The 21,705-nt window shown below is 34.3% G+C and overlaps 5 protein-coding genes across 6 annotated transcripts; 2 read left to right on the top strand and 3 right to left on the bottom strand.

Moving 5' to 3' along the window:
• The first annotated feature begins 118 nt into the window (after positions 1-118).
• LOC130666631 (antichymotrypsin-2-like) lies at positions 119-3,039 on the top strand. Of its 2 annotated transcripts, XM_057467815.1 has the most exons (8): positions 119-272; positions 477-616; positions 726-908; positions 1,299-1,509; positions 1,595-1,809; positions 1,894-2,227; positions 2,442-2,580; positions 2,712-2,854. In XM_057467815.1, exons 1-8 carry the CDS (start codon positions 263-265, stop codon positions 2,716-2,718), a joined length of 1,239 nt encoding a protein of 412 aa, XP_057323798.1. In that variant the 5' UTR covers positions 119-262; the 3' UTR covers positions 2,719-2,854. The 2 variants fall into 2 exon arrangements, with proteins under 2 accessions (XP_057323798.1, XP_057323797.1); XM_057467814.1 differs by lacking the exon at positions 2,442-2,580 and having other exon boundaries at positions 2,712-3,039.
• On the bottom strand, positions 2,938-7,291 carry LOC130666625 (uncharacterized). Its single transcript, XM_057467805.1, has 4 exons — positions 6,868-7,291; positions 6,389-6,802; positions 6,188-6,325; positions 2,938-6,128 (listed from the first exon to the last, which is right to left on the bottom strand). Exons 2-4 carry the CDS (start codon positions 6,729-6,731, stop codon positions 3,661-3,663), a joined length of 2,949 nt encoding a protein of 982 aa, XP_057323788.1. The 5' UTR covers positions 6,732-6,802; positions 6,868-7,291; the 3' UTR covers positions 2,938-3,660.
• A 1,814-nt stretch (positions 7,292-9,105) lies between these two features.
• On the bottom strand, positions 9,106-14,956 carry LOC130666623 (protein MON2 homolog). The gene is made up of 6 exons (XM_057467804.1): positions 14,938-14,956; positions 14,710-14,834; positions 14,495-14,626; positions 13,680-14,423; positions 13,356-13,608; positions 9,106-13,273 (listed from the first exon to the last, which is right to left on the bottom strand). The coding sequence occupies exons 2-6, from the start codon at positions 14,827-14,829 to the stop codon at positions 9,579-9,581; spliced, it is 4,944 nt and encodes a 1,647-aa protein (XP_057323787.1). The 5' UTR covers positions 14,830-14,834; positions 14,938-14,956; the 3' UTR covers positions 9,106-9,578.
• Positions 14,957-15,183: 227 nt separating this feature from the next.
• LOC130666636 (cyclin-dependent kinases regulatory subunit-like) lies at positions 15,184-17,586 on the top strand. The gene is made up of 3 exons (XM_057467823.1): positions 15,184-15,473; positions 15,546-15,673; positions 16,989-17,586. Exons 1-3 carry the CDS (start codon positions 15,415-15,417, stop codon positions 17,081-17,083), a joined length of 282 nt encoding a protein of 93 aa, XP_057323806.1. The 5' UTR covers positions 15,184-15,414; the 3' UTR covers positions 17,084-17,586.
• LOC130666630 (5'-AMP-activated protein kinase catalytic subunit alpha-2) lies at positions 17,442-21,633 on the bottom strand. The gene is made up of 6 exons (XM_057467813.1): positions 21,147-21,633; positions 20,739-20,842; positions 19,228-20,262; positions 18,984-19,150; positions 18,106-18,265; positions 17,442-17,580 (listed from the first exon to the last, which is right to left on the bottom strand). Exons 2-6 carry the CDS (start codon positions 20,836-20,838, stop codon positions 17,492-17,494), a joined length of 1,551 nt encoding a protein of 516 aa, XP_057323796.1. The 5' UTR covers positions 20,839-20,842; positions 21,147-21,633; the 3' UTR covers positions 17,442-17,491.
• Positions 21,634-21,705: the final 72 nt, after the last annotated feature.

The raw sequence follows: 21,705 nt of genomic DNA, 5'->3' as shown, positions 1-21,705 counted from the left end.
TGACAGCATGGAAATTTTCGGATAGACATTTTAATTGAGTGGTAAACTTTTACAAATATTTTATTGTGTAACAACAGATGATTGTTGATAAAGTGGGGGGATAAAATACGTCGGGTGGAATAAATTCAAGTAGTCGACGTCTTGGTTTCTCGGGACCATAACTGTTGTGATTACCGTTGTGTCGATTACTCTGATCGTAATTAACGGAACTTTAAAAGTTTTCTCTGAGCGCAGTAAGAGTTAATCTGAGGTCATTCACATTATGAATCCCAGTAAGTTTTACAATTATAAATAATTAATTTAATTACTATTGTTGTCTAATTTATTACAATAAATACTTTCAAATCATCAGCATTGAAACCCGCTGATTTTCAAATAAAATACTGAGCCATTAATAAGTTTTCGACTGACAGTCAGACTAAAGCGTAAACACTTGGAAAATATATGAAAAATATTTATTGTAAATTTAATTACAGGAATTATTGTACTGAGTTTTATTTTTATTTCAATCCAACATTCAAATTCGCTGAGAATAAATTTATCGAACGATGACAAACGTCATGCAATTCGTGCGGTATCGAATAGTATCAATCAATTTTCATCTGAGTTTTATGAGGTAAGACATTAAATATTAATTGCTACCAATGTGCGGGTACATTTCATGGCTATTAATTAAATATTGAGACAATTTATTTTCTTATTTAATTTGATTTTTTATTTTATAGGCGCTATCAAATGAAGTAGGAGATAATTTTATTTGTTCACCATTGAGTGCTGCGATGGTACTGATGATGGCTTCTTATGGTGCTCGTGGTAAAACTGCTGATGAAATGACAGCAGCTTTGCACTCTGACAATGAAAATAACGTTCAAAAAAATGGCATCAATTATTTGATTGATAATTTTAATGTAAGTAATAATTTAAGGTATTTTTCTCCGGGGAACGTAAATTTTGATGGGTGTGAATGTAGCAGATACGGGACAATACGTTTCAAATAAATAAATTAAGGGCGTGTTCAGAAACACACTCTGGAAGAAAAATATTCAACTCCTGCGTTCAGGAATATCCTCTGGTCGAACCAGAGGTGCGATTTAACATTACAAAGGTACTAATCACATCTGGATAGGTAATTTTTCATCTCCAGAGTGTATTTCTGACCACGCTCTAAATAATTGGAATAATAAGTGCGCATTTTTTAATTTTTATTATTCGTACATTTTATTTATTTATTCAAAAATTTAAAAAATAGCCGGACGGCAGCCAAATTCGCGCTCATAAATTTTGAGTTATTTTTTTAGGCGATCAAAAAGGCTCAGGTGAAGTTGGCGAATAAAATTTTTGTGGCCAAAGGAATGGCAATAAAGCCTGAGTTTAGAAATATAACTGAATCGACATTCAGGTCTGCTGCTGAAAGTCTCGATTTCATGAAAGCTGATGCTGCGAGTCAGACTATAAATAGCTGGTGCGAGGAGCAGACTAATTCTCGTATAAAAAATGTCGTTCAACCTGGTAAAAATTATTAGAAATAACAATATATACAACACTAGTATTGACGATGATGAAAATTGATGAAAATTAAATTTTAAATGTATAGGTGATCTCAATGCAGACACTGCGCTTGTCCTCGTGAACGCCGTTTACTTCAAAGGCAAATGGGCTGATAAATTTGTGGTGAATGACACGCAACCAAGGACTTTTAATCTTGATGATGTAAGAACTAAAACAGTGCCAATGATGCATAGATTAGGAAACTATCGCTACGGTCTACTTCCTGATTTAAGTGCGAGATTCATTGAAATACCGTACGAGGTACCTGTAAAATTGTATTTCATTTAATTATCCTGCGTATTATGATCAATTTAATGTTAATTTTTTTTTATAAAAATATTTTAGAGTACCGACGAAAATGATTCCCTCAGTATGATTATAATTCTTCCGAATGAAGTAACCGGACTAAGAAGCATCGAAGAAGGTATCGATAAAATAAAATTCGAGAGATTATTGTCCGGTGAACAGTACGAAATAGATTTATTTATACCAAAATTTAAAATTGAGAGCAAAATAGACCTCAAAAATTCACTTAACAAATTGGGAATGAAACAAATGTTTGAAGACAGCGCTAATTTCACGGGTATAGTAGACTCCCCGGCGTTGAAGGTCAGCAAAATTGTTCAAAAAGCTTTCATTGAAGTCAATGAAGAAGGCAGTGAAGCTGCAGCTGCCACCGGTAAGTCACTTTAATTATTATCAATTTTAATTGCAACTCTAGCTTTCATGTTTCTTTGCTCTGCACGTTTTTTGTCTCAAGTGAACTGCAATTAAAAATATACTTTTTGTTACTAATTGCCGTAACCAAGTCCTTGACCGATGTTACAAATCCTTAAGCCTCTACTAATATTTTTTAAACTCTCTGTTGTTTCTTAAATTGTTACACATTCAAGGCTTACAAATTACATCGTTCTCTATACAATATCCGTTTGAATTTCGTGTCGATCGTCCTTTCTACTACTTGATTGTTAAGCGACTAGATGATTTTCACGGAGTTACACTTTTTTACGGCCACTGCACCTTCGAGGAAAGGTAACACTTGACTAAAAAATTTTTTGTTTGTCTTTACTTGAACTTCTGCCTGCATTAACTCTTCTGCATAATTGTCTTGGATAAATAATCGATACTTGATAAAATAAACAACAAATAAAATTTTCTTTCAGTGTTTGATCTTCAAAATAGACTTGGGTTCAGTGAAAACTCATTAAAGAGAGCGCACTTTCATGTAGACAGACCATTCGTCCTGCAAATCGTCAGCGAACACACAGTAATTTTTAGCGGGCATATAAAAGACATAAATATCGATAATTTAAATCAACCTGCTGTGAAAAATAATTAGAATGTACTTAGAATTTAATGGTAAATAATTAATTATTAAAAAAAATAATATATTGATAGACTTTTTATTTATCAAGTACAGTATCAAAATTTTATTGCCATTATATTTATTAATCGACAATAAAAAAAATTTATAACTCAAAAATTACGACATAATAAATCTTTATATTTCTATAACTGAGGTTCAAGTCCCAATTATTGACACCATAAAATTACGCGCCATTATTTATTTATTTATTATATTTAATTTTAATTGATTAATTTATTGCGAATAAATATAATTTTTTAATAAATATATAACATTTTTTATGAATCACTCAAATGTACCAATTACTGACACGTCAAATAATCTCTATGGCCGCCATGAATTTTTTTTTTGACCCAATTGATGAATTGCAAACTAGAAGTAAATTTTCTAGACTTTTATGTTTTGAAAAAATTATAAATATTTAAATTTTTAAAATGTTTAATGAAATTTAGTGCCGATAATTGGTACACTGTCAATAATTAGGTCTTTTACCTCGTAAGAATAATAATAATAATATGTAAAATAAGAATTAATAAAATTATGGCAGTAGTTTACTCAAAGATGATGAGTAAAAATAAAAGTAATAACAAAATAATTGATTTATTTTGGAAGACGTGTATTACTGGTCTACTAGCAGCTGTCAGTAATTGCACATACAAATTATTGCATGTTTCTAAGCTACCTAAAAAAAAAATTACTAATAATGATAATAAAAAAAGTATAAAAATATACTGGAACGACGGTAGCTATGATATAACACAATTAGCAGCAGGCTTAGAAGAGTGGTCAGTAGCAGAGCCGGAAGAAGTTAATGACGTCTTCCTGTACGGCTGAAGAGTCGTCGTAGTGTCGAGGAACTCATCATCTTCGTCGTTATCACCGGCAGCAGCTGGACGGCGGTTCCTGTTATCCTGCACGTATCTGTCTATCAAATCGCCCTGCATTCCACGCTCTTGTTTCATTTCTCTGCGCAACTCACGTTCATTTAACTCCTGGTATTTTTTCAGTACGTCTTGGCGGAATCCTAGTTGACGATCAAACGTCGGTCTTATGATATTTTCATCATTAATATGTAAATTCGCGGTTGTGAAACCAATAGGATGTCCGCTATAAATTGGGTCATTGTATTGTTGCTTTCCTACGCCGTATGAATATTTGTCTTGGAGCCAATCGAGAGCTTTATTGCAACTCTGTCGCTGTGTGTCTTTTTCACGCGTAGGTCGGGTGGGTAGATCTTGTCTCTGTTGCGGAAAGTGAACGGATAATTTTTGTTGATTGTTAACTGGATTAAGTGGCTCAACATTTCGGAATCTCGCGCTCTTCATTACCAAGTCAGCGAGCTGCTGTATAGTTTGTCGTGGCTCATCGTCATAATTATTATCATTATTATTATTATTATTATTATTATAATTTTCACGAGTATTTTTAGCTGGTGTTGAAGTATCTAATTTGTCAGATAAAATGTTTGATTGAATGCCTTTGGGTTTTGCACGGAGACTCAACCGTCGCAAACGTTCGTAACTTTCTCCTTGGCCGGTTAGTAAATCGTCACTGCAGTTTGATTCATTTTCATATCGACTTGATATATATCGCGATTTTTCTTCAGCTTGACGTTCAATGTCCAAGAAAGCAGACGTCAGAACAATGGCAGCTGAAGGTTCTTTTCTGTCAGCTTCTTTTTTTTCAGGAACAGCCTCAAACAATTTACGTCTCGCTGTCTGGTCTTTTTCTGGCATCAAAGTGCGCCGCGCATTTTCAATTCGTTCTTCCATTAATTTTTCATGGTTTATAAATTTAACCGTTTCTTCAATTAATGTCTTTGTGTTTGTCACTGAACTGCAAGCACGTGCGATACGACGTTCAGCAGATGACTGAGTGCGCCAGTGTTCGGCAGCTTTAGTTACAGCTGAAATTTGCTGCTGAGCTCTGACGAACGGAGACTGCGATACGGGGCCAAGTTTTGTCCAGATGCTGCCGGGTTTACTGGGTCCAATTACACCAGGACGAGTTTGCACGGGGTTCTGATTTATCAATTCAATGTTACCTGAAGGACTCGTACAAGGTACGCGACAAGGTTTCGGTGGAACGAGATCCAATTTAGGTGGCACAGCACCTGGCCTTGGTGGAGGTGAAAAACAAGTTGGAAAATTAACCTGCTGACCCAGATCTGCTGGCATGTCTTCAGAGCCGTTTTCTTTTTTGGCAACAGTAGCCTGTACCACATTCATCAGCTGATTCAACCGGTCTTCCAATCGGCTCTGACGATCCTTATCAAAGTCTAAGATACGCGACACCATGACATCTTGAGCAGCGAGGATTTTATTAACAACTTCTGTCTGCGACGTGATGGCATTCAGCATCAACTGCTCGAGCTTTTGAATTTTTTTAGTTCTCACAGGAGCGTTCGGAACATCAGCACGGTTGTCATAAACATTTCTCTTAACTCCTACCCCTTCATTTTCCGATGGACTCGGCGAGTCCTGAATAAATTCAATGGATATTGTGTCGTCATTGAATGTCGCATTATTAGTAATCGTCGTCGTATCTATTTGACACGGAATTTCATTGTCTAGCATCATCGGCTGGTCATAAGTCTCATTAAGATTGTGCGCTTTATTATTTTTCAATGTCTGACCAAAGCCGTCATTCAAATTTGGCTCAATATCCTGCGAATAACCGTCGCCAAAAGCTCGCTGGTACTGACGATAGAAACCATTGTTGTCATTTGGGTTCATTATTTTTCTCGGCTCTTGGGGCACTGCTGTATTGTTGGTATTTCCAATAGAGTACTGCTGCAACTGACTCTGTATTCGCGCCATATTTGTTGAAATACGATTAGGATGATACAGTATATTTTGCTGAGGCAGTGATGCTCGTCCAGGATTTATATTCAAAGAACGATAGTCCGGCTGATACTGCTGCTGTATGTTATCATGTAATTGACTTCTCAACATCATATTCTCTTGTATTATTTGATTCTGAACATTCTGCACGCTATTTTTAATCGGTACCTCGGAGAATCTGTCGAGATTTTCATACCTCATTCTTTCGTCATTGGGAATAATCAGTGAACGTCGTGCAGATTTGCCAGTACGTGGCATTGTCTCTGTAATTGTACTCGTACCAACATTTTTCATCGGTGAAAAGCAACGATATACTGGTCTAGCAAGAACTGTTTCATTTGATTCCGACGAGTCTGCATATTCGTCACGTTCTGTAAAAAAAATATTAAAATTAAAATCTCCATTTAAATTTAAATAAATTACTACTCACCAAACTGCCAATCGCCGGGTATGACTTCAATGTCTTTATTAATTGAAATCGGCGGATCATCAAATTTGTTTTGACGCATACGTATATTGACATTCGTCTTAACGTCCTTAGGCGGTGACTTGATAACTTTAGTAGAATCTGAAGTAAATTTAAATATTAATCAACCGCCCAATTATTAAATTAAATAATCCAAGGCCTTACCGACAGTATCTACTCCATTATCATTAATGATATTCTTCTCAATTCGTTTGCTTTCAAGTACTCTGTCAATAGACTCATAGTAACGTTCAACTCCAGCTCTGGTTCCTGTTTTTTTAGCTTCTTTGTAGCAGACCAAGACTTGTTTCATTCGCGATCTGCATTGTTTTGCAGTAACTTCATACCCTTTTTTCCGCATATACCGAGCGACACTTTCCCATATCAATTGCGGTTTTGTCGCATACTCCAATTGCTTCTGCACCTGCCGATCTGCCCACACTGAGACCAACAACGAGGTGCTGTCTGGTGTCCACTTATACTTTATGTTGTCACTTGAATCGCTCATTTTTATTTATATTAAATATTATTGTTTATTGCAGTTACTAGTATGCGCACAAAAAGTCTCCAATAATTTATCTAAAAAAATATTCAAATACAAAAAAATAAAATAATAAATACGCAGTATTTAAATATATTCTTACCACGTAGTTTACATAAGCAAAAGAATGCGAAACTGATGACGAAACAAATAACTGATTTCTCAAAGTATATCAGCGAATATTTGTCGTAATCCTTCACTTGCTTCTCCAACAATTAGCAATTATTGTTTTAGATTTCACTACATAGTAGAGCGTAAATTTGTAATGAATTATTTACGTAAATTAAATACAGATTCAAATCTCACTGTCACCGTACTCGGCATTTACCAGGCAGTGGCTGGTGGTTAATAAAAATGCAAGTAAAGGCAAAGGCACAGAAAAGAAAAAAAAGCATCAGCATCAGCATCACAGCCACCAACAGAGAGAAGCAACAGGCTGATGCTGAGATTGCACACAAGCAAACAGCCGCTGTAGTTTACTTTTTATGGACCAATCTGGAGGCTCAAGACCAACCGGTCCCTCGAGCATGAAAGTCAACCCACCAATCGGCAGACAATACGAAACACGAGAAAGAGAAAAACTCCAACGGTCAAACGTTCAAAATTTTAAATGCTCGTGGGGGTCGTGGGAGAGTGGGGACGCTTACAACCTTACAACTGAGTAAACATGTATGGTAGGTATTTTTGTGTTTGTATTGTGATAGTGTCCCTCTGGTACTCTCTGGAGCCAGGAGGCTGTCGTGTGTTTACATATTTGTGTGTGTGCGAGCAGAAAAAGTGAACATTCTGGAGTGAACTGGCAACAATGGAAGGACAAGTGTTTAAAAAATTAACAATTGATATGTATGTCGCATAAGTAAATATATATGATATATAAATATACAGGTTGTTGTATATATTTAAAAAAAAAAGTATGATTAAAATTTTGGTTTTTTTCATTACGAATTTTCTAAATATTTTTTTGAAATTCCTCATATATTTTTACGCATAGTAAAATTCTATGAATTTTATGTCACAATTTTATGAGTAAATTCTTTACTGAGACTTCAAAATTCTTTTAGTTGTTGCGCTATCGTTCTCGTTGCACTAGATTGATATTTTTATCAAATTATTGACCTAAAAAAATTTCACTGGAATATTTTTTTAAATTCCTCATATATTTTTACATTGAGTAAAATTCTGTGAATTTGAAGTCACAATTTTATGAATAAATTTTTTACTGAGACTTCAAAATTCCTTTAGCTGTCACTCTATCGGTCTCATGCCACTAAAAAAAGTTTTGAATTTGAATGCAGCAGACATGAGACAATTTATGAATTTTAAATAAATAAATTTGAATAAAAATTTAAAAAATTCACGTACTTCTTTTTTATTGATCTAAATACGCATTTTTAAATTTTTATTCTGACGTTTTATTTATTTATTCAAAAATTCAAAAAATTTCTACCTGTCACCTGCATTTACCCTCATAAAAAGTTACCCTAGAGATTGGAACTTTGATTAAAATTTTGACATGAGAAAAAAAATATTTTTTAAAATTTGAAGTTACGATCTAGAGGATGTAATAACACATAAATTTATTTTATTATATATTTATTAGGATATTTACATTATTAATTATAATTATTAATACTAATTCACACTTGATCTTTTAAAAATTTGTAATATTATTAAAGTTTTGTAATCGCACTCGATGATTTATTTATTTTTGTAAATTATTAAAATTTTAAATTAGTTTTGTTATTTTATAACGGTATAATATAATAATTTGAACAACAAAGAGTCAAAAAGCTTTCATCAGACTCACTAGTATTAATTATTATGTAGTTATTACAACGGAAATAGTGTAATACATATCAGTCGACACAGTAGTTTGATAATATTACATTATTTTAAATTCGATATTTTTTCTACTATCGAACTACAATTTTTATAATATATATCTACAAATAATAATGTATAGCATTTGTAAATAATATGTAAGTAATAAATTTAACTATAAACAATATGTAAATAATAATTAAAAATAATATTATAATTAATTATTAATTACAATAATAAATATTATTTTTTTTCGATATTTTATAATTTTTTAAATTACTAATTTATGATTATATAACTATACAAAATTAATTTTTTACAATGAGCAGATGCTTAAAATATACAAATGTCCCTGTTACAAAACAATAATTTTTTTTTTTTATTCTTAATTATAAAAAACAATTAATTTTGAATTTTAAAAGCTATCTAATAATTAAATATAAGAATTAAATGTCTTTATTTTTTTTTTAAATAAAATATACAAAGAAAACAAAATAATAATAATAATTACAATTGATAAAATAAAAATATGAAAATTCTTATACACAATTATTAATACCTGCATTATTTGAACATGAATTTAATAAATTGACTAAGGCCTCTTTGATCTTAATTAATTGCATGATTTATTATTTTATATACTTATTTTAAATTAGTGACATTTGATATTAAGCAAATAGTTTTTTTTTCTTCCAAGCAACATACAATCACAGCAGCTGTAAATTTTTTTTTAAAGTTTTTCTTTACAAAAAGAATTTATATCAATGTAAAATTTTCTCACAAATTGTCGTGAAATGAAAACGTACAAGTATACTATTATTGTTATTAAAATGATCTCTGATATTTAAAATTAAATAATTAGTATAAATGTATATGAATAATCGATAATCAATAAATAAAATTTAAAAATCTACAATATTAATATATATAATGTATGTTAACTATGAATTTATAGTGCGTGATATATTAATTTAATAAAACAGAATGCCTAGGTCAAACACCATTTGACGTAAGAGGACTGTCAGCAGGAGGTCGTAGTAAATCATGATACTGCATCAGAGCTTCTCTGAGTGATCGCGATACTTGAGGTGAAGCTGTCGCTAAATTGCACTCAACTAAACAGGGATAGAGTTCGATTAATTGCATCCACACAGAACGTTCAACTTTATTGGCGGGGGCTTTTTTTAAAGAAACCACAAGAGTTGCTACGGCTTTTAGCACAAATGATATTTCAGACATTCGGTAGCGTGGCAATGGACACTTTCCACTTCGTCGTTCGTCTTCGATGTAACGCCAAAGTACTTCTTGAAATCTGTGTAGCAAAGCTGTGACAGCCAATCGCCCGGCGATTCCGCCTTCATCACAATCTTTGCTGTTGTCAATCGACAACTCGGGAACATTATTCAAGCCCTCGAGTAATGAAAATTGTAGCAGTGTTTCAAAACAAGTTTTCGCGAACTCTTCTCTCAATTTAGTCTCCCCATTCATTTCAATGTTTGTTGACGTTGCCGAGTGAATGGACCCTTTATTCAATAACATGATAACGCGTAGAATAAATTGATGCGGTATGTGAACTGAGTGGGGCAGTACTTTGTCTCTCAGCAACTCCATGACTTGACAGTCAACGGCTTCGTCTGCTTGAATTTCGTCAATATTTCGTTCAACTTTAACGACACTCTTGGGGAACAAAAATTCGTCCATGGTGTCGGCGAGCACGGGCCACATGCTTTGAAATTTGTCTGGATACATTCGCGCCAGAGGTAACCCGGTATGCAAAACAGCGAGCAGACTTGTCACAGCTAATTTCCACGTGGATGATGACGGGCACGCGTACTTCATTGACAGTGGGACACGCAGAGCTTCGATAATATGTTTCAAAATTTCTTCATCAATGACAACTTGTTCGGCGGCTGTTTTTTGGTATAAATTAACCACCATTGTCAAAGCTTTCTCTCCAAAAGGTACATAGTTCATGGTGACCCAGTCAGCGGACATGCCTCTGACTTGTGACAAATGTTTCGTTATCAATTTACCGTAAGTTGGAGCATGACAAGCGAGTTTTGTAAAGTTAAGCAGCTGCAGAAATATTGATCCGATCATAGTACGAAGATTATCAGCACCTGTGAGAGCTTCTTTCTGCAAAAGTTCCATTGAATGAAGTACGCCGTCTTGCAGCTGAGTCAGCACGACATCCGGCACAGTGGGGAGAATATAAGGAGTCGATTCGCCGTGGACGGGAACTTGCACAACATTTTTCAACACCGTACATAATTTTTTGAGGTCTCCGCCCGTGAATTTATTCCTTATGTGCTGGAATAAAGCTGGAAATATTTGTACAAGAGCTGCTAGGAATGCCTGTGAAGGTACGTATGGTTCGACTTCGTCGTCCTGAGGAGGTGTCGCACTCTCCATTCCGATATTCAGCCAAACGCGCCACGCAACGAACCACAACGTCTCGGGTTCACCTGCTGGCATATTTTCCGTATTGTCTCCATTCTTCTGAATGTATAAAATTTCCTGGAATGACTTCAATGCCGCTAAAGAAACTTCGTTGTTTTTACTCAACGCCGAGTGTTCAATGAACTCAAGTAACAGAGACCAAGCACGTGGAAAGTCACCCAACATCTGCAGCAACTGTCGTTTTGTGTTGAATACTCTTGCGACCCCACTTAGTGTCAGTACTTGTGTCTCCGCCCACTGTTTTTGCGCAGTGTTTCTGCTGTGATGAATTAAAATGTTTCCACTTGTATCAACTTTTTCGTTGCTCGCTGAGCTAGATAAATTACGTACCTTATCGAGTAACGGAAATAATACTTGCCAGAGCACTGCTTGCCATGTTGGCTGATGAAGTAATCCCCCGTGAGCAGATATTGTCGAGAATAATGTTTGGCTGGCTGATTTACGAACAGCCGGTCGCGAGTCAACACAGAGATCACCTAATTTAGTGTAAAGGCACATCCAAAGTTTATCGAACGCCGGCATGTTTGTGGTACCCGGAAAATCAGGAAATATTGAACCGGTGTCACCTTTCAATGAATGACATAATTTTTCTTGATTTTGAAAAAAATAATCACTCAAATTCCACATCAATCCTACGGCTGTAAGTGAAATATTCAACTCTTGTGTTTGCGAACCGAATTTAGCGGCTGTATCAACACACAATGGAAGACAACGCCAGGTCATAACTGGCAAAAAATCAGTCACGACTAGCTGAAGACACTGGAAAGCAATGCGGACAAGTGCTTCGCCGTGATGGTCTGACACTGCGCCGATTATACCAAGCACTAGAGGCCACCCGTGGAAGAGAGTCTCTCCACCACCTTGAAGCACTTGGAGAACACACTCCAGTTGGCGACGACGAACGTCCGCGTGCCGAACCGAGGACAGTTCAGCTAGAGGTCCCAGTAATAATGTTTGTAGCTTTTGATTATCACGAAGCGGCTGAGGGTATTTGTGCTGCAGAGCTGCTTTAACTAGATACGTTATTGCTTCGACGCCCCACTCACGCATTCTTATGTGCGGATGCTGACAAACTTCTAGCAGATGATTAGTCAAAGGTCTCCAGAGAACTTCCACTCGCGGTAAATTGACTAGACCTGTTTCCAAAAGTTTTGCTACGGCAAATAAAGAGGGTTCTCGGTTCGAGTATGCGAGTTCCATGGCTTCTTGACTTAGTTTACATAGAGCGTCAATCAGATGATGCAAAGCAACGTCGTCGAGGTATTGACTGCTTTCGAAAAGTCGGCTGAGCATAGCACTGAGTACCGGTAGATCAGCCATCACCGCTGTCGTCAGTACGGCATTTGAATCAGTTGCTGTTCTTCCAGCTTTTAGAGATCCTCCGGTCGATGGCTTGAGACCGAGTATCCAGACTAGATGTTGAAGAGTCGTCAGCACCAAGTGCCACGCGCTGCCTAGAATACTGCCGTGACAGTGCGCCAGCATCAGCAATGCTCGCATGCACTGGAGATTCTTTGCAGTGAGCATAACAGGTCCTTGTTGCGCTCCGATCGGAAGCGATGCTGTTGGTAGTGGGGTGCCCACGGCAACGACTTGCTGACGGTAATCCTGTTCACCCATCGTAGAAGGATTGTACTGACTTGGCTCTTGCAATCTGGCTGATGGGATTCCTTGAGGCGCGCTATTTAAAACCGTAAGCGCGTAGTGCGGTGGTAAAGAAGCTTTACATATAGCTGTTATAAATGCATCACGCGGTGTTTGTAAATCAAGCAATCCACACAGTGACGCAAAAGTCTGTATTGCTTTCAAAACATTTTCCGTTGCTGTCTCATCGGTACTCGCATCCACCAGAGGACTCAGCGCAGCCAGTAGTCCACACCAGCTTGAATTTATTAACTGTATATGTAATTTTCGCTCAACTTCTGACGGATTATACCGATTCTCACTGCCCTGTTCCTTGGGTCCGACTATCGCCAGTGATATTGAGCCAATAATGTCCAGCAAACATGCGTACGCGATACTTATTCCATATCCATCAGGAATTTGTGGTGGTTCTATTTTGTCAAGCATTTCTAGGTAAACTGGTTTGGCTTGACCGCTTGAAAACGTCGCGACTACAGGCAACCAGACCCCACGTGAATAGAATCCCGGCTGAGGTGTCACACCCGGTCCTACTGGCATCCCTGCCAGTAAAGTTGGTGCTGTACCTTGAGCTGTTTGTACCGCAGCTAAAAAAAAATTTATATTTGAACTACTAAATACACTTGGTTTAAATTACTTATAAATTTGGTATTATGTCTATCGCTTTACCTCCAGCAGCTTGACTTGCAACCGGTGAGTTAATGAAAAGATTGTGCACATAAGCACCCAAACTGTTAACGATATCTTGGAAAATATGTGTCGTATGTTGTTTCAAGTCGTAACACTCGCAGAAACTCGTCAGAAGATCAGTGTGAACTGTCATTTTGTGTAAAACTTCTAGCGCTAGCGCTCGTTGCCATGCCGGTTTATCAGGATCCAGAAATTTAACGATTAATGATAAAAATATTTCGCACTCAGTTACCTAAATAATGGATAATTAATTATTTGATATGAAAACATTATTGTTATTTCAAAAATATGTAATATATTTACCAATAATGAGTGATATTTTTGTACTAAAATAGAAACAACTCTCAGAAGTCTCATGCTAATTGGAAAATACGGTTTGTCAAGTGGCGTTGCTTGCTGCACTGATGCCGGTACAGAATTACGATATTTAATATTAGGAGAAAATAATTTAATAACTAACGCACAGACACGTTCTTTCAATAAAAAACTAAACTCCGGATGCTTGAAAAATACAGAAGAAAAATTAGTAAGAACAGATTCCAAAAGTTCTAGTCCAAAAGTCCTCGTCATTTCGGTGATGCCAATTAACCAGTACGGCGAGTCTGCATTGACCAATTGCACCAGATCCTGAAACATCAGAAAAGCATCAGCGGCACAGGGAGCCAGTCCTTTTGGCGGCTGCCCAGTGCAAGCTTTCAATTCTTCCAATGCACTTTTTTCCGTCTCCACGTCATTTTTATTTTTTTCATCTTCTGCTATCACGCGTTCGAACACCAAAGACACCAGCTGTCTTACTGTCGCACTTGCGGTGTTTATCGTTGTCGCGTCTTTCGTAAAATGAAGTCTAAAACACAGGACTAAATTCCTCGACAGTATTTCTCCATGGACGATAGTATTACTCGTCAGTAAAAGAGTTACTGTCTGCAATACTTTGACTTCTTCCATACCCAGTTCCATTAACATCCACAGCGTGTCTGTTATATAACGCGCACCTTTTTGATCTATTGCCTGTTGGGTTATCAGTCTTTGCATCATTCCCAAGCAAAACTGAAACAACAAACTCATTACTCATGACTGTCATTATTTAATAGTACGTAATTAAGTAAATAATTATCAACCTTAACTATTTTTACATCTTTACTCTCACATCCTTGAACCAGAGGGTAAAGAATTTGATTGACAACCGGGTAAATTGGGGTACCGGGATTATTTATCGCTGTTCTTAATTTTGCCGTACATTCTTCACATGACTGTAATTTAAATAACAATAATTAATAATTACACAACTGCAATTACTGTCTGTAATATTTGTAAATTTAAAATGACAACCGACTTCTTTTATTTGCGGATATTTCTTCTTGGTTTCAGAACTGAGTGTTTTTAAATCAGCCTGGAGAGATTCAAAAAATTTCGTATTATTTTCAGGATTATATCCGATTGTAGTACTCGTCATTTTATCTGCAATTGTTATTTAATAATTTAAAATAATGATAATAAATACACTTGTCTATTGACAAGTGCTGATCAATATAAACAGATATTATTTAAATAAAATGAATACCAAATATTATTGTTTTAACTGGTGGGTTTACTGATAGAGCTGTTACTTCATGGCGTAATTGTCTATTGATATTTAACACAAAAATTACTGTTTACGTTGATGACAGTCCAGTCTTTTGCGAATTGTCGAGATGAGTTGGCAGCTGGTTGATTATTGAATTGAAGGTTATTTCTCGATAAATTATTTCTCTTCGGGAAATTTTATTAATCACTTTGCCGGCCAGCAGATGACGCAACTTGTCCATTTTATGACGCTCATTAAAAAGTTAACGCAGATGTACACAAAAAAAGGTAAAAAACAAAACAACAACGTACTTTTACTTTAAACGCTTTCAAATAATTTGAATTTTGCGAGGGAGTTGATTACAAATTTATTTATTGGTAATAATAATAAAGTTGTTGTAATTATTTGAATCGAGGGTAAAAGTTGTAGTCTATGGTATTTTTTATTTTTGTTTATTTACTATAAGAAGTAAATATGTCTGTTGATCAGATCCAGTACTCGGAAAAATATTGTGATGACAAATTTGAGTACAGGTTAGTAACTGGATTATTTTTTAAAAATAATTTATGGAGATTGCAAGTTAATTGACGTTTTAAATTATTTAGACATGTTATCTTGCCGTCTGACATTGCTAAAAATGTACCAAAATCTCATTTGATGTCGGAATCTGAGTGGCGTAATCTTGGAGTACAACAGAGTCCGGGTTGGGTTCATTATATGATGCATGGCCCAGGTATTTAAATTATTGTTTATAAAAATTTATGACAGTGAAAGTAGCAGATGAAAAATATTTCTGCTCTTTTATAGTATATTGTATGACGAGGGATGAAAGAAAACGATTTCAGACCAGGGGGAAGTCGGCTGACACCCGCTGGTGGAAATCGTCTTTCATTCTGAGTTACTCACGAGATTTTTCATGATTACCTGCATTGGAACTTAAAGTTTATCAGCAGCCAGTCAGAAACAAGTTAATTTAAGACCAATGGTGCGATCAACTATCAGCGTAAACGTAAATTGTCATTTGCAATTTATAATTAAGCAGAAATTATAAATACTATTTATTATTGACTAATTTTTATAAGACTTCATAGTCAGAACTGTCATTTATGTAAAAATATTAATTTATTTAATGCCGTAAGATGGACGATACACAAAAAAAAAGGATTTCTTGGCACAAGAATTTTTTACTCGTCCCAAGAAAATTTTTTCCCAGCCCAAGAAATTTTTTGCATTATGAATTGGAAACAGAAATTTTCTTACGGCGAGAATGAATTTTCTCAGAGCAAGAAAAAACTTTTTGAGTCAATAACTTTTTTTTCGTCCCAAGAAAATTTTTTGTTCAATTTACAATACAAAAAAATTCTTGCGCCCAGAAATTCTTTTTTTCTGTGTAGAGTTTCGGAACATCAAGGTCACGGGAAACACGGTAGTCTGCCCCCGTGGCCTTCCTAAAACTTTATCACGATTTGGAGGCGATTTCGAAAGATCTCGTACTTAAAACCCCTGGTATTTGTGATTTAGTTTCTAAAATGTATTCGATGATGTAAAAATATTAATTTACATCATAGAATAAAATTAATGGTCTGAATTTACTGTTCAAAAAATGACAAGTATCAGAGTTTAAATTACGAAAGCCTTCAGTCTGCGGGCGAAACATTTTGCACCATACCTGCGCTGAAAGTTTAAATTTCTGCCAAAAACAAATGATTAAAATTAGCGCATGCTCTATTCTTCATACAGAGGCAAAAATTTAAATTTCCAGGTGCAGATCTGGTGAAAAATTGTATACACCACAGAAAAAGGTAGGGATCAACTTCTGCTCGAGTAGGCAATTATACATTCGGGTTGGAATGCCCTTCCTCCCTCGGTGTGTAATTTACTAATTGTTTCTTCCTGATATTAATTCGCTGGATTGGACTGAAATTCTTATTTCTACTGGCTGTAGAAACACTGAAACTTAAAGTTTCAATGCTGGTGTCATGAAACTGATGATTATTATTAATATTTTTATTGATTAATATGATAATTAAAAAATATTTATATTTTAGAACCGCATGTTTTACTATTTCGTCGAGCAAGAACAGATACGCCATTAAATATCAGAAACTCTCAACCAGAAACCCGAGCTACTTGCTGTAATTAAAAAGAAAATAAGTATGATACTTATATGAAGATGTTATATAGATTATAAAAGTACTTATTTATTTTTTCAGTAATTAAATATTGTAATTTATAACTTTTGAATATTTAAAGACGTTTGTAACTTGTTTAAAAAGTTTTTGAAATTAACGTTTATAATTACAGCCAAAATATTTATTTAAAACTTTACAACTTTAAAATAATGAATAATTTTTAGTTTATATCATCATGATATTATTTATAATAATTAAAAATTAATAAAATATTACAATTTTCATATACACAATCAACTCGATTAAAATATATTATTTATCCCATTAAAATAATTATGACGGAAGTAATGACTAAAGTAAGAGAATATTATAATATCTTAATACTTATTAAATATTTTTATAAATATTCGCTGATTTAGTTAGCGCGCCAAATGTGTTATTAGGGCAGCGCACATTTCGAAAAATTCCATTGTTCGATGACCTCCCACTGCCGCAGGTTGCATTGGATCTAATTTAGATTAATAATAAAAATTATAAATAATACTAATAACAATAATTAATATTACACTGTAAAAAATCGGGAGTGAATCCGGAGTTAATTTCAATCCGAATTCACATTCGCTCCGCCACTCGGAGTTCCGTAGTTTTAAAAAAAATTACTCCGCATACGGAGTGAATTGGAAGTTTTGTTTAGCGGAGTGATTTCGGAGTAACGCGGATTTTATTTCACTCCCAATTCACTTCGGTCCGGAGTTTTAACATTTAAATGAATTTATATTAAACTGTTAAACAGTGGGTGTGCGAGTGCGTGTGTGTGCGTATCAGCTGATCAGTAATGAAATACGCGAATTTTTACTTCGATTTTATTTAGTGGAATTATTTTTTATTAATAATATTTTCAAAACTCCTTTCTGGAGTAAATTTCATTCCGAGGGGAGTAAATAATTAAAAATTCATTCACTCCGGATTTAATCCGCGAATTTTTTACAGTGTAGTAGTAATGAATAATTTAAATAAATAATAATTAAATTACCTCTATTAGGATTTTCGTTTTCATCAGACACAGATTTAAAATCTAATAAATAACTACGATAATCAACTTGATATAATTGCAGAGACATGTAACTGTATCGTTCAGTTAATTTATTTTTACGTCGTACTCGTACACTATAAGCATTTATTATTTTCCATTCCTAATTTAAATAAATAAAAAGTGATTAAAAATAAAAATAAAATATAAACACTATCAGGAGATGTAAGACCAAATGATGATGTAATTAACTAATTATTATTTGCAGCGTTTCGCAATTTATTGTTGCTCTATCAGACTCTACAAAGAAACCGTATAAATAGAGGAGTTGCATGTTTTGTAATTGAAATTTTTTTTAAAAGTTTAATGTAAGTTGTTAAGAAAAATTAAGGTAAAGTTTTATAATAATTGATTTCTCGATTAAATTTTGAATTAAAAACTGTTTACTAAAACTGTAAATTCAAACGCTAGTGACGTCATTATCGGTTTCGACGCGCCTTCGCATGGAGAGATGGAAAAATATCCATGTTTAGCCTATCAGAATCACAACAAAAAGAAAATACAAGAGACTAGCGTGACTTTCATTGGTTCTCAGCTCCAACAGATGTAATGACGTCATAGCCAATTATAACTCATTTTTTTTGCGCCAAAATTTATTCATTTTTTATAATTAATTTATAAAAAAAATAAAATTTTGACTTTAAAAAAATGATTAAAATGGATTCTAAAAAAGTTGTTCTTTCATCTATAACTAAATTTGAGATGATAAAAAATTAATGCAACTTCTCTGTTAATTTGTTTGTCATTTGATCCTTCATTCTCTGATGATAATATTTGTATAGTAATTTAAGGATCTGATGAGTGCTAAAAAAATAACTTACGAAATCAAGATTTTTCATAGTACGAAATACTTCAGTCATTATGTCATTAGGTTTTGATTGAGAGCGAATACCCAAGTGCCACTTAGCTCTTTTAGTGGCTGTTGCTGCAGCAGCTTTACCCTGAGTTACTGAAGGAATACTTGCTGATTGAGAACGTTCTCTAAATGCTTTAGGTTAATAAAAAAAAAATGGATAATTAATTAAAGAAATATATGAGTAATTATCAAAGTATAAAAATAATTACGAGCAATTCTTTCAGGATGAGGCCTTATTGGACTATTGATAGAATCATTAGAGCCAGTAGTGGTGGCTGGTGGTGGTGGACTAGAAGCCATGTAAAATTCTTTGTACTCTGTCTTGGCAGCTTCATCAGCAATTCGTTGATTGTCGATAATTAAATGATAAGCAATCGCGAGATTATCATGAGCATCGCCGTTGAGCAAAGCCGCGTAGACTTCTTCTTCTTTGACATTAAATTTTTCACAGACTTCGTTTATAGCCTCGACATCAATGACCGATGACTCTTGTTCGACAGACGATGGGAACAGATAAGCTGGCAAATCTTTTTCGAACCACTCGTGTTTTTTTATATCCTCGATAGTCGATCGCTTCATCGGGTCGACGTGCATCATATGGCAAAGAAGGTTCACAACACTTTTGTTTAAATACTCGGGGATTGGAAAAATTCCTGACTTTATTTTTCTAAATAACGTAGGAACGTGTTCATCGTCGAATGGCAGCGTTCCACAGAGTAGCGCGTAAAGTATGACTCCGCATGACCAGATATCTATTTCAGGTCCGGCATAGAGTTTACCAGATATCACTTCAGGTGCTGCATAATTTGGCGAGCCGCATGATGTGCGCAAAAATTCACCGTCTGTCATAATATTTGACAGACCGAAATCAGCTATTTTGACATGCAGATTGTGATCCAGTAATAAATTTTCAGGCTTCAAGTCCCGGTGCACAATCATATGCCTGTGACAATAATCAACTCCGGAAATAATTTGCTGAAAGAAACGTCTTGCCTCGTGTTCCTTTAATTTCCCATGCTTGACAATGTAATCAAACAGTTCACCACCTGACACATACTCCATTATCATGAATATATCCGTGGGTGTGCTCATTACTTGATATAATTTAATAATGTGGGGATGACGGAACAGCGTAAGATTTTCTATTTCACGTCTGATTTTACCGACTACATCTAATGTTTTTATTTTCTGACGGTTTAATATTTTTACTGCCACTTTGTGTTTTGTTATCACGTGTTCTCCCACTGTTGATTAATTTCATTATTTAATCATATAATTAATTGATTAATTAAGTAATTTTATTAAGGGCGTTCTGAGACAGTGTCTCCACTTTTTAAAAATATGCGGTGACTCAACTGTCAATCGTATTAAAATTTTATTAATTAATTTAATATTTTAATTTCACCGGGATACAGATTTAAAAAAATTACTTACAGTTGCTATCAATCAGGAGCCAAACGGAATTGGTTGGATTGAAAATTCAAATTATAAAATTGACATAAAGATTTTACTGAAATTTATTTTCCAAATTTCGTTTAACTCCCAATTGATGTCAACTTTAAGTAATTTTTTTTTAAATCTATCTCAGAGAAATTGTTCTTTTTTCAATTAATTGATAAAAAATTAATACGCTTATGACAGTTGTCATTTAAAATTTTTTAAAAATGAGAGGCGAGGCACTGTCTGAAAACGGCCTTAAATTAAAAAAAAAAATACTTACTTTTAACTTTACCAAATGTACCAACTCCAAGTGTATTTCCTAGAATATAATTACCAATTTTAACTGTTGGTGCTTGTGGTGTCTGAGCTCTTTCTGCCATTTTCCTGTTATCAAAAAAATATTATTAATTATTTAATGCGTGCATGTGCACTGGGTCTTTTAGAGAACACTCAAGTTTTCAGTTTCTACTTTCAAAAAATCTTTAAAAATTTTGAACTACTCCTTAAAGTGTCCAACTCACGGCCCAGAAGTTGCCAAAGTCAAAAGTTTAAAATTGTTGTCAACAAAAATTTAAAAAACGGAGTTTTTTTTTAAGTTTACTGTTCCTCCAGACTCAGTGTACACGCAGAGTTAATTTAAAATATTAACAATTAATTAATGAAATAAATAATAAGTATATTTACTCACTCGAGTCTAGATAAAAAGGTATTTTAAATATGAAAATTGAATCACGTGTCAGGTATGATGGACAATCAAATGATGATAACGAATCACGCCACTATATATTTGAAAATCAGTAAACAATCTGGGGCTCACTGAAATTCATGTTTCATAACAATATCCAAGTTGACTGTTAATTTATCGTAATACTACTGACAACCATCATTCATTTTTACTGTATCATTTATTTATATATATGTATTTAAATTTTTAAAAAATACGACACTAGTCTGACGTATTATATAAATAAATAATAAACATTTGTTGGGTGGCTTGAAGTAATTTATAAATTTATTTCCGATAGAATGTAGAATATTAATTGTCCATTAATTAAAACAATGAGTAGTAGGCTGAGATATAGTACACTGACATTATTGTTATTATTGTTCTCTGTCGTTTTGGTATTGTGATTTATGACACTCTATCTAAATTTAGCAAGTCGTGGATAAAGAAAAAAATAGAACTGATAACATTTTTTTTAGATGCATCGATGTGGATAATTTAATTAATTTGAATTTCTTTAGTA

This window comes from Microplitis mediator, chromosome 4 (genome assembly GCF_029852145.1).
Source record: "Microplitis mediator isolate UGA2020A chromosome 4, iyMicMedi2.1, whole genome shotgun sequence".
Lineage (NCBI taxonomy): Eukaryota > Metazoa > Arthropoda > Insecta > Hymenoptera > Braconidae > Microplitis > Microplitis mediator.
Note: the sequence above shows the minus strand (reverse complement) of the source record. Positions and strands in the feature narration are given on the sequence as shown.